This window comes from Staurois parvus, unplaced genomic scaffold (assembly GCF_062004578.1).
Source record: "Staurois parvus isolate SC_StPar_1 unplaced genomic scaffold, SC_StPar_1.0 ptg000886l, whole genome shotgun sequence".
Taxonomy (NCBI): domain Eukaryota; kingdom Metazoa; phylum Chordata; class Amphibia; order Anura; family Ranidae; genus Staurois; species Staurois parvus.
Genome location: NW_028318682.1, coordinates 4,468,123 through 4,480,449, shown reverse-complemented (window position 1 = coordinate 4,480,449; position 12,327 = coordinate 4,468,123). Strand labels below are relative to the sequence as shown.

Here is a 12,327-nt window from a genome sequence, read left to right as displayed (position 1 = left end):
CTGAATGGGCTTGCCCATATAAAGATCTATAGCAGAAATTAATCTTTAGCAGTGAGATGAAGGTGTATTGTCTTGTACCCAGCCCCTGGAAGCCCAGAGTAATTACCCCACATCACTGCCTACAAGAGAAATGCATTAACACATTTGTGCCGGAATGCTCCAGGGCACATCTAGTGCTCTCCACCAGTCTGAGTTTGTCACTTTATCATAGTAAAAAATGTTGCTGAGGGTAAAATCAAAAATTCGTTTCCATTTGAAAAGTGTGCTGGTACAGCTTCCTTGCAGCACTGCAGTCCTGGGTGCAGCTCTCACCAGGGACTGTACACTGAGGTTGAAAAGTTTCTCTGTATTTGTGTTTAGTTTTCTCAACAACCCATATGCATTTTATATAATATATGCCGTTCAGTTTTGGGCACCAATTCACAAAAAGAACATTGGGGAACTGGAGAAAGTACAGAGAAGGGCAACCAAACTGATAAGAGGCATGGAGGAGATCAGCTATGAGAAAAGATTAGAGGAACTGAATGTATTCTCTCTTGAGAAGAGGAGATTAAGGGGGGATATGATCAAGATGTATAAATACATCAGTGGTTCATATAGTGAACTCGGTGTAGAGTTATTCACCCTGAGGTCATCACAGAGGACAAAGGGGCACTCTTTACGTCTGGAGGAAAAGAAATGTAATCTCCAAACACAGAAAGGTTTCTTCACAGTGAGAGCTGTGAAAATGTGGAATAGACTCCCTCAAGAGTTGGTTCTGGCCAGCTCAGTGGATTGCTTCAAAAAAGTCCTGGATTGTTCCTTAGATACACAGAATATAACTGGATACTAACATTTATAGATCTAGCTGATCCAGGAAATATCCAGGATTGCCTCTCGGGAGATCAGGAAGGAAATTGTTTTCCCAGCAGAAGCAAATTGGATCATACTTTGCTGGGTTTTTTGCCTTCCTCTGGATCAACTGTGAGTATAGGATTATAACTTTATTTTCTATGGTTGAACTGGATGGACTTGTCTTTTTTCAGCCAGACTATGTAACTATATATGACCAGGAGGAAGAGATTTTATTTTGCCAGGAAAACACATAAAAACGGTCAAGGTCTCATTCAGACAGGCGGATGACGGAAAATAGGCTGCTACCTTCATATGCTATGGCTGCATACAAACTGGAGGATTTGCTGCACAAATGTCATCCCTGGACACAGTGAGGCTGATTTACTAAACTGGAGAGTGCAAAATCGGGTGCAGCTGTGCATAGAAACCAATCAGCTTCCAGGTTTCATTTTTTTTGTCAAAGCTTAATTGAATAAAGCTGAAGTTAGAAGCTGATTGGCTAACCATGCACAGCTGCACCAGATTTTGCACTCTCCAGTTTTAGTAAATCAACCCATTCAGGGCCAGTGAGAGTCCTTAACAGCATTTACCTGCTCAGAAAACCTGTTATGTATGACCAGTGGCGGTGCCGGCCATTGATTCCTAGAGAAGTAAAAATCTGGCTGTGGCTGTTCATACATGCAGGGTGCTTGCAGCTAGTGTCTCCAATATATAGTGTTGCCGATTCTCACCGGCAGCAGCTTGCATCTGCCTGTATGAATTAAGGCCTCATACATACAGGTGCATAAGGCTGTACAAAGTATATTGCAGGAGTTTTTTTTCTTGGCCAGGACACACAGGCACCCATAGTATTGAATGGCTGTATACACACTACTTGCAAAAACCTGCACATGTGTGCAAATCCATGAATGCAACTTGTTTGCGTCCAGATATTTATACCCATGCATGAATTTATGCGTGGGTTGCCTCCGGGTACTCCGGTTCCCTCCCACACTCCAAAAACATGCTGGTAGGTTAATTGGCCCTACTATGTGTATGCATGAATGTAAGTTAGGGACCTTAGATTGTACACCCCTTGAGGGTTAGGGATCGATGTGAATGTGCAATATATATGTAAAGTGCTGCATAAATTGATGGCGCTATATAAGTACCTGTAATAAATGTATGACAAACACCGGCATAGAATTTGAGTACAGCCATCCAATACTTTTGGTGCCTGTACGTTGTACCTGTGACTCCCAGCTGCAATTTCTCCAGCTTGCTCTCTCAGCCAATGAGAAGGCAGAGACCCGGGACAGCCAAGACTGTTGTATACATTGATAAATCGCGATGGGGGTCAGGTAAGTATAGGAGAGAAGAAGGTTTCCTACATTTATACATAGAATGCATGAAAGTAAAAAGCCTTGAGCCTTTACAACCACTTTAATCTCTCCACGCCAGCCGAACGCAAATGTGTGGCCTCCCGGCATCTGGGTCTAGACGCTGAGCGGCCGCACATTTGTGTTATATTAAAAAAAGGACATATGTGCCCAGAGCGCGTGCCCTGCGTGCTCCCAGCACACATGTCCGGTACTCACGGAAAGGTCCAGATCTCCTCTTTCGATCAGGACCTTTCCCGATCATGTGGCCACCGTAATGACGTGTCATGGCAGTCACATGACCCTAAACCCCGCCCCCGGCTTCTGAAACTCTCAAAGGGCCGAGAGGCGCAGGCGTGAAGGGGTTAAAGTACAACCACATTTATGTATATTTAAAGCCAACATCTTTTTTAAGTAGGAAATGTTTAAAACCCACAATTTATGTTGTATGGCCTCATTCGGCTGATTTTTGTTTTATTAGCTCAACCCTGCTGCTAAAGTCACTAAAGAGTAATTACTATTAGTAGGAATCCATTGCTAAAGAGATGAAACAAGTGGCTCACTTGAAAAAGGAGGGTGGCTACTTTCCTACCATTGCACCATGGAGAACAAAAATAAAATCACTTTCAAACAGGTAGGCAAATTTAAAAAAAAAAAACTTGAAAAAATTTGGAGTTTTAAGAATACATATATGTCAATGGCATTTCTTTTTAAACCAGGAGTGGAGCATCACTTGGTGTAAGAGAAATGGATTTGGACCTCGAAGGCCTTTAACTGTAATTCATAAACATTTGATCATAATCACATTTCAGGCGATGTATAGGATACACATTTCCTCCATTAATGAGATAAACACACCAACATAACTTCTTTCAAGTGTGCCGGTCACTGACACAGATACCTTGACATCTACAGATCACCAAATAACCGGCTGTGTTGAGACGGCTGTAAATATGTTAACATGATCCTCTGACAGCTGCACACCCTCTCTTTATTAGGAAGAGGTGTTCATTTCTCCACTGGAACAAATAGCTCAATAGAAGCAAGTGATGGTAGTGCCAAGGTCAGAGAAGGATAGTGTTACCTGGCCTTTCATTCACACAAGAATGGTTTCTACTACCAGCCATTAGTGGTCTACAAGGAGTTCATGTTTAGGCTCCACGAGTGTGTTCTCAGGACAATGAGATACAATTCTCAGTGTTTTCTGCTATGTTGGGATTTGTAGATGTCAAAAGGCTGTGAACATTTAAAGCGATACTAAACGCTATTTTTTTTGTGTAAAATAACAAACATGTTATACTTACCTGCTGCGTGCAGTGGTTTTGCACAGAGCAGCCCCGATCCTCTTCTTGGGTCCCCTGCTGGTGCTCCTGGCTCCTCCTGTCAAGTGCACCCCCTAGTATGCAGCTTGCTAGGGGGGCGCACCCCGAGTAGGCGTGTTCCCAAGCCGCTGCTCCATGTGTCCATTCACACACGGAGCCGTGGCTTGGCCCCGCTCCCTTTCTCCTCATTGGCCAACGGGAGCCATTGACTCTCCTGTCAATTACATCCAGTTTGCTCTCAGCCAATGAGGAGGCAGAGACCCAGGACTGCCAAGGCTGTTGCGCACATTGACAAATCACGACGGGGCTTAGGTAAGTATTAGGGTGGCTGGCTGGGGGCACTGCTGCACACAGAAGGTTTTTGATCTTCATACATAGAATGCATAAAAGTAAAAACCTTAAGCCTTTACAACCACTTTAAAGTATATTTAAAGCAAACATCTTTTAATTAGGAAATATTCAAAACCTTGTAAGGTTTTTGGTCATTGGTAACCTATTGCGGAGATTTCTCTTCACTTTCTGTACTATAGATATAAGAACTGAGAGGATTTCCCTCACTTTGGAGGTGTCTAAAACAGTAGTCATCACAACATGCGTTCCTATTGGAAGATTACTACCCCCCTATCTCCTCTTCTGTGAAAGAGCACATTTTTGGAGTTTAATTCTAGTGACAGTGGTCACTAGACACATTGAGAGGGACAAACCAAGTTAGTGTCCCTAGCAAGGATATAGAAAGCAACAAAAAATGCCTTTGTGGGGTTAAAAATTCAATCCAACATTAAAGTAGAACTGTCGGATTTTTTTTTTTTCACCATCTGTGTTCCATTGCGGAGATTTCCCTTCACTTTCTGTCAAACATGGAGTGAGAGGAAATCCCTGCAAATTAAGGGAATTCCTTGGGGACCCTCAGGTCACCAGAACTACAGTAGTGAATATTTTCCCTCTATTACTCTTCTGGAGACAACTCAAAATTTAGGATTTTCTTTTACATTCAGCCTGGGTTCACATGTGTGGGCTGGTTTGCAGTGTGATTTGTAAAAAAAAAAAAAAAAAAAAAAAAAAAGTTTGGTGCAATTTTGTGCAGCTGTTAAAGTGTATGACACTGGAAATCGCACCTAAACTGGGCTGAAAACCATACCTGACTTTTTTTTTTTTTAAATTGCACTGCAGCTGGCCCACACATATGTGAACCGTCTCTATAGAAAAAGGTTGGTTCACGACTCATGTGAATCAAATTCAGTTCAAAAACGCATCCAATTCGCATATATGTGAACAGAGTCTCAAAGATAACGGCAAACAGGACAAAGACTGATATTAAAACTTATAAAGGACAGGGATTAGAACATGTAAATGTCACTCTACTTGTCCCACAACTTGTGTCACAGAAAAAGGCATGTAGAAGGCAGGGGCAGACTGACCATTTGGAAATTCGGGGACTGCCCGAGGGCACGGGGTCAGTAGGGGGCCCCATGATATGCCCCTGGTACCTTTCATATACTTTTTTGAGTTTGGGCAAGGACACAGGGGCCCCATGATCCCCTATTGCCCGGGGGCCCCATGAGTTGTCAGTCCACCCCTGGTAGGAGGAAGACCACCTTGTTTGGATTGGGCTGGAGGAAGCAACAGGAATCTCACAAAATTACCAGCAGCAGATAACCAAATAAGTGTGAATAAAGCATTCAGCCATAAACTCACCACAGGTGTAGATGACATTCAGGTGCTTGCGGACTCCTGGATAACAAGGGTCCCCAAACTCATAAGTGCTGGCATAGATGCTGCAGCTCCTTTTGCCTTGGCATCGCTGTGTCATAAGTGAAAGGGAGGAGGGTGACTGACAGTCTGAAAAAAAAAATTTTTTTTTTGTTTAACCACTTCAATAATCGGGCACTTTTACCCCCTTCCTGCCCCGGCCAATTTTGAGGTTTCAGCGCTCTCACACTTTGAATGACAATTGCGCAGTCATGCAACACTGTCCTCAAAATAAAACGTTATCATTTTGTTCACACAACTAGAGCTTTCTTTTGGTAGTATTTAATGACCATTGGGGTTTTATTTTTTTCTGCATTAACAAAAAAAAAGACCAATAATTAATAAAGAGAAAACAAAACACTTTTGTTTCTGTTATAAAAGTTTGCAAGTCTCCCCTGTACTCCATTATAGTGATATGACATTTATACAGTAATGTATATCTCCCTCCCCTGTACTCCATTATAGTGATATGACATGTATACAGTAATGTATATCCCAGCTCCCCTGTACTCCATTATAGTGATATGACATGTATACAGTAATGTATATCCCCCTCCCCTGTACTCCATTATAGTGATATGACATGTATACAGTAATGTATATCCCCCTCCCCTGTACTCCATTATAGTGATATGACATGTATACAGTAATGTATATCCCCCTCCCCTGTACTCCATTATAGTGATATGACATGTATACAGTAATGTATATCCCCCCTCCCCTGTACTCCATTATAGTGATATGACATGTATACAGTAATGTATACCCCAGCTCCCCTGTACCCCATTATAGTGATATGACATGTACACAGTAATGTATATCCCAGCTCCCCTGTACCCCATTATAGTGATATGACATGTACACAGTAATGTATATCCCAGCTCCCCTGTACCCCATTATAGTGATATGACATGTATACAGTAATGTATATCCCAGCTCCCCTGTACTCCATTATAGTGATATACATTACTGTATACATGTCATATCACTATAATAGAGTACAGGGGAGCTGGGATATACATTACTGTATACATGTCATCACTATAATGGGGTACAGGGGAGCTGGGATATACATACTGTATACATGTCATATCACTATAATGGGGTACAGGGGAGCTGGGATATACATACTGTATATATGCTATATATGTATACTGCTTTATATTTTGGACTCTTTATTCTAAAGAAAAATTTAATTTTATAAGCTTTAAGGGGGCGTGGTTGGATGCAGACCTGGGCAAGGTTGGGTGGGGCAACTGGTGGAGAGTAAGGTTTGTGCCTGGCTAGTAGGTCTAGATTCAAAATTTTAAGCCCTGATTTAGTCTGTAGGAAAGTTAGAGTTTACAAACTATGGGATATATCTGAAAATTGACCAATCCTGAAGTACTGATGGCCAATCTAATTTCTCGAGGCCCAAAAATGTCAGAACAGTAAAGATATCCCCCAAATGACCTCTTTTGGCAAAGTAGACAGTCCAACATATTTCATAAGAGGCATGGCGAGTTTTTGAAGTTGTAATTTTGTTTTTAAATTTTTTCATTTTCAAAAAATGGACAATGTTCACAATTTTTTTCTACATACTGTCACCAGTGCAGTACAGCATTAGCATATAACTGTTGTGGTGGTGATCAGGGACACTGGCTGGTGACCATATGAATAAAAAAAAAATTTGGCCACGGATAATCACGACACAGATGGGCTGTGACTGGCCCAGCCTGTGCATGTGATCACTATGACCATTCACAGCTAGACACGCTTATATACAATGGATAGCTTTCTTTAATGTCATCCATTGTATACAACTGGCATGTGACCTGCTGTGATTGGTAACAGCAGGTCACATGGTACTGGCAATAGGGCTGTTACACAGATCTGTCATTGGCCGTGTCAGAGGTACACAGCTGGTGACAGATCTCGCCACAGCGCTGCCCTGCATGCAGGCACAATGCAAGATCTGGGAAGGATGTCATATGACACACTCCTGGAGGGACAAGAGGTTCGCCCGACCGTCATTTAACTATAGGCAGGGTGGGAAGTGGTTAAAGAAAAACTCTACTATAGTTTTGAATGGGACAGCTGATGAGGCTTTAAAGCTGTATTAATCCTCCCAAAAAGACAAAATTAAATTGCAGTTTACCAATTCTTATGTGATGGCTGCATTAGTTTAATTTTTTAGTGTCGTCCCCCCCCCCCCCACCCTTATTTTTACCTGGTGTTCCAGTCAGGAGGTCTGTTATTTTTCAACTTCCTTTAACGGACCAAGCTGTCTAGGCAAAGTAGTAGTTAGAGGGTCGGGACAAACTAAAACAATGACAGGGGTGTTCACAATGGTCACATTTTATTCCTTTATGTAAAACCTCCATTCCAAAATGAAAAAAAACTCTTTGCTGTAACTGCTTACAAAGTGTTAGAGTTCAGCTTTAATCTGCTAGTCAAGGCCATCTAAATCTGCTAGTCTAAGGCCTAGTTCACACTGTCATTAAATGCAGATGTTTGAGGGGTAATATACAAAAAGGTGCAGCGCTAAACACAAATAAATTATTTGTAGAACAAATTTTATTTGTGTTTTAGCACTGCACATTTTTGTATATTACTGTGTATTGGAAGGTCTTATATGGTGCCTTTGGTGTACAGCTGCTGCTACTTGGAAGGCGCTCGCTTATTCATATGTTTTTAAGATGTTTGAGGGGTGTTTTTAATGAACCTAAAATGCCTATGCAAATACTATGGACAGCACACAGTGCTATTCACATTATCAAAGCATGAAGCATTCGCTCAGCTTCAAAATTGAAGCCTCATATCAAGTCTGGAAGAGTTGAAGCCTTTCAATGCATCCCATTCAAGTCTATGATGTCGCTCCGCAAATGTGCTGGCAGGCGTTTGTGGGGAGTTTGCAGGACATTTGCGGCGTGGTTGGTTGTTTAATGTAGGCATTTGTAGTGAGGTTTTAACACTTGTAAAAACCGCTTACAAAATGCATCAAAACTGTGCATAGGGCGCTTGGGGAGCGTTTTAATGCTTGTAAAATGCCAATCTAATGTCCATACTAATGCTATAGGAGTGTTTAAGAGTTAGGGCTTGTTCACACTTGATTAAATTTCTAACATCCCCCCCCCCCCCCCCCGGACTGACAATGCTGCTGTCCAAAGATAACGGCTTCGCCACTTTATCTAGAATACAGATACCTTAAGACAGGAAGTGTGTTCCTTCAGGATCACCAAGTAAAAAAAAAAAGCCTAAAAAAGAAAAGCTGTAATAAATTACATTTTAGTTTTTGAGTTTAATGCCTCAGTAAGTACAACATAACACCTGTCTCCTCTGAACCTGGGAGGACTGCAGAACTGTGTGGCTCAATCCATGAAGAATAGTCCATGCAAATAATTCTGGTTTGGTCAGTGTTTACCCCCACCATTGGGGGATATGACATGCCAAGGAGGATTGCTTGTATGTGAATGTATGTATATGTGTGCGCACACATTGTTAAAGTGTTTGCAAACCCAACAATAAAACTTCTGTATATTTCTCTTACTTGCTCTCTTTCAGTTTGTTAAAGAATCTTTGGTCATATAAAGGTTCAATAGGTACATATAAGTGTTAATCCTGCTTGAAATCTTTAACTGATAACTTCTTGTGCGGTTCGTTATCATGGTTTCCAGTTTTTTCTGTGATTATGTAACACCTTCCCCTGTAAACAGGGCTATTCAAGGGCAACATTCTCTATATCCTTTCTGCCCCAAAACCCATGTAGACCTCGTTGCTTAGATGGTGGGTTTGAGACCCTTACTCCCTACATTCTACTTGGTCACCTAGTTTGTGTTTGTTTAGAAGGGGGGAGTTCTCTTCTGACGGCCAGGAGGAAAACCCTATCCTTCAACCACCACCAGCTCCTAGGCTGTTCAGGTTTGCACTCAAAGACACCATTCCCCAGGCACTGGCTGTGTATATTAAACTAAAACTATAGTCTCCCACACTATTTTAGTTATTACATCACAATAAACAGAGTCCTGCACATGACCCCTTTATTTGAAAAAGTTGTAAACAGTTCACAGCAATGGGATAGATACAGTTCCAAAGATATGGTAACAGAAACTTCATCACAGTCCATAGAAATGGTAAGCAGCCCCATACAAAGGTGGTTCCCTAGAAATGGTAAGCAGCCCCATACAAAGGTGGTTCCCTAGAAATGGTAAGCAGCCCCATACAAAGGTGGTTCCCTAGAAATGGTAAGCAGCCCCATACAAAGGTGGTTCCCTAGAAATGGTAAGCAGCCCCATACAAAGGTGGTTCCCTAGAAATGGTAAGCAGCCCCATACAAAGGTGGTTCCCTAGAAATGGTAAGCAGCCCCATACAAAAGGTGGTCCCCTAGAAATGTCCAGCAAACTGAAAGGACAGGGTTTTGCAGTAAACCTAATTACCATTTGATGTCTGTAGCTTCTCCTTTGTTCTTCTCTGAAAGGGAGAACCCACACACAGCCATCTACATCCTGGATTCACTCCTGCTGTACTTCAGTGACACCCATTAGTTACTCTGATCCCTTAATATTAGGGGGAACCTTTTTCTCCAAGTGCAGGGTAGGCTGTTCAGTAGAGTGTAAGTAACCCCTTCCTACACCCCCAAGGGTTATGAAGATGGAGGGGATTTGCAGTCCTAAAGCACCTTCTGTTGCAGAGTGACAATACAGCTGCTTCATAGATACAGTAGGGTCAGTTAGTATTGTCATTCTAGAAGGGGAAGTGTCACTGGTAAAGTCAGCAGCTGAAAATATAGGGTAAAAGCTCAAAAATTAACACTTTTGTCCTTGGGTTTAAATACATTTTCAAAAAGTTAGTGAAACACTCATCTTCTTTCCTAGAAAGTGCATAGCAGAATATGGAGGGGAAGGTACTAATTAGGTTGGGTTTTCCTGGCAATTGCTGCAGCAGGCGATGTTGGGGCTCACACCTGTGGCTGAGTGCTTGGAGATGGGGTTGACAGGCAGCATTTATATTTCAGGGTTGCTTGGTGAACAGCAAACACATGATGACCAACTACTAGCTTATTAGTTAGTTGGCCAGTAGGTGCCTCTTGATGCATTGCCTTATTGTAGGCCAATTGTAACGTGGTGTTGGCTTGCAAGTGATCACACAACCCTCACTACAATTTCCCCATTTATGGTTTTCAGGATTTTGGGGAAACATTCTAACCACTTTTTTCTAAAGTCCATAAAATACAGAGAATGAACATTGCCTTTTGGTAAATGATTGTCAAATGCAGAAAAAAAAAAAAAAAAAAAAAAAAGTACTGTAGGTCATTTGCACAGATATCATTCAAAATGACTCTGTACATGACCCCATAGACTAATGCTAGAGGAATAATACATCTTGATGAAACATACATGTTATTAAGGAACTACATAAATAGATTACCAAATCTTACTAGAAACAGAAATTGCTGCAAGCATAACTTTATCATACCATATGTCAGCACAGACTTGTTATGCCTGTAGTGTTTATTTTAAAAACATAACTGACGGGTTCTGCCATCGCAGGACAGAATGGTTGTTTCAAGAACATATAGCAGTGAACCTTGGAGGAGGGCTGGCATGTCACCACTTGTAAAAGGTAGCTGCCAACTGTGCAACACTTGATTGACTACAGTGGCTTTATGTCTGCCTTACCTTATTATCGGCCCTTTGTGTTTTATGCCCTTGCATAGAGGGTGCCAATTTCCCATCCATGATAATATAAGGTGCCATTAAATTCTTACTTTCAATAGGCAGTGGACAACCCATTTTTATACTGTCTGAGCTTTTCCAGTATAGGGGATACAATGCTAAAATCAGGATGGGTTATATTGTATAAGTTCTGTTCTGTTGGCACTGCAAAGTCAGTGTCCCTTCCAGTGACACATTTGAAATGCTCCATTATAGGTTTTAAAATCTTCTCTAAAATGCCTGGCATAGTATTTATAGCTCCTACTACTATATGTGGCTTTCTACCACCTAAGGATTGGGATACAGATGGCTTGAATTTTGGCCCATACCTGCTAAATGGCCTGAAATTTGACCATGAATGGCTCTAGTAGCACCATCTGACTTGACACAAAAGTAGATTTTTCTATCAACTTTTGTCAAAGGAGCCAGGTGGAAAAAAAAAAAATCAAAGGCAAACAGTGCTAGTGTCCAGTCAAATACAGTGAGTGTTTGGGTAAACTTCAGCCACTACTCAAGACAACACAATAGCCAGCAGGAGAGATTCATCCATCCACCCTGTTTTAACAAGAGAAAACTACACGTGTTTGGCTAGTCCTACAGATGTCTACTCTGTACAGAGCCTGGGGGTCAAATTGCAGGCAATTTGTTTAAAGCATACAGCTAAAAAAAAGGTCTTAATTTTTTTTTATCCCATAGTGAACAGTTAAACCCCGACATTTTTGTTTTTCAGTCTGTGTCCAACTGGTAGTTATTATCCAGAGCTGTCATAAGAAATAAAAAAAAAAAAAAAAAAAAAAAAAGTACAAATAAAAAAAAGGTTAGGATTTCCCCTAACATGATTACTAGGAAAAAAAAGGAGGTATGAAGTCGGTAATAAAAACTTCAAAGTCTATCCAACCCTTGCTCTATCCAAAATAGAGATAGAACATTTGCCTTTACAGGAACCCAAAATCCCTGGCAGTGTAATGTACTGGAAGTTTTGCCTTTACGTGAGGCTAGTTCAAATTGATTTCCAAAAGGGGTGCTTGACAAGAATTAACACCCACGAAGTCCCCTTCACATGTCTAGTCTGTTTTGATACTTCTTCATATTTATCAGGCTTTATATTTTGTGACACTGAACCTGCATTAAATCGTTGGTCTCACTATGAATTTACTTTAATGGATTCCTGTGGGCCACACTGTATGGAAAGCACATGCAGTGCATGTCAAACAGTCCGCAAATTGGAGGAGCTATATGCCATTTTGCACTGAGTGCCCATATGAGCATAGCCCTGTGCATCTAAAGTGATGGGGTCACATCACTTCTAACAAATTGGACCTGTTTAACCACCTCCCACCCACCATATAGTACAATGACAGGTGCAAGGC

At 41.4% G+C, this 12,327-nt stretch overlaps 1 protein-coding gene across 1 annotated transcript in view; it reads right to left on the bottom strand.

Moving 5' to 3' along the window:
• Positions 1-12,327, bottom strand: part of EVA1A (eva-1 homolog A, regulator of programmed cell death) — a 576,027-nt gene that overhangs the window by 266,553 nt on the left and 297,147 nt on the right. Inside the window, exon 5 of the mRNA XM_089656121.1 lies at positions 5,210-5,353. Within this exon, the coding sequence (XP_089512247.1) occupies positions 5,210-5,353 (144 nt within the window). The remainder of the gene's footprint in view (positions 1-5,209; positions 5,354-12,327) is intronic.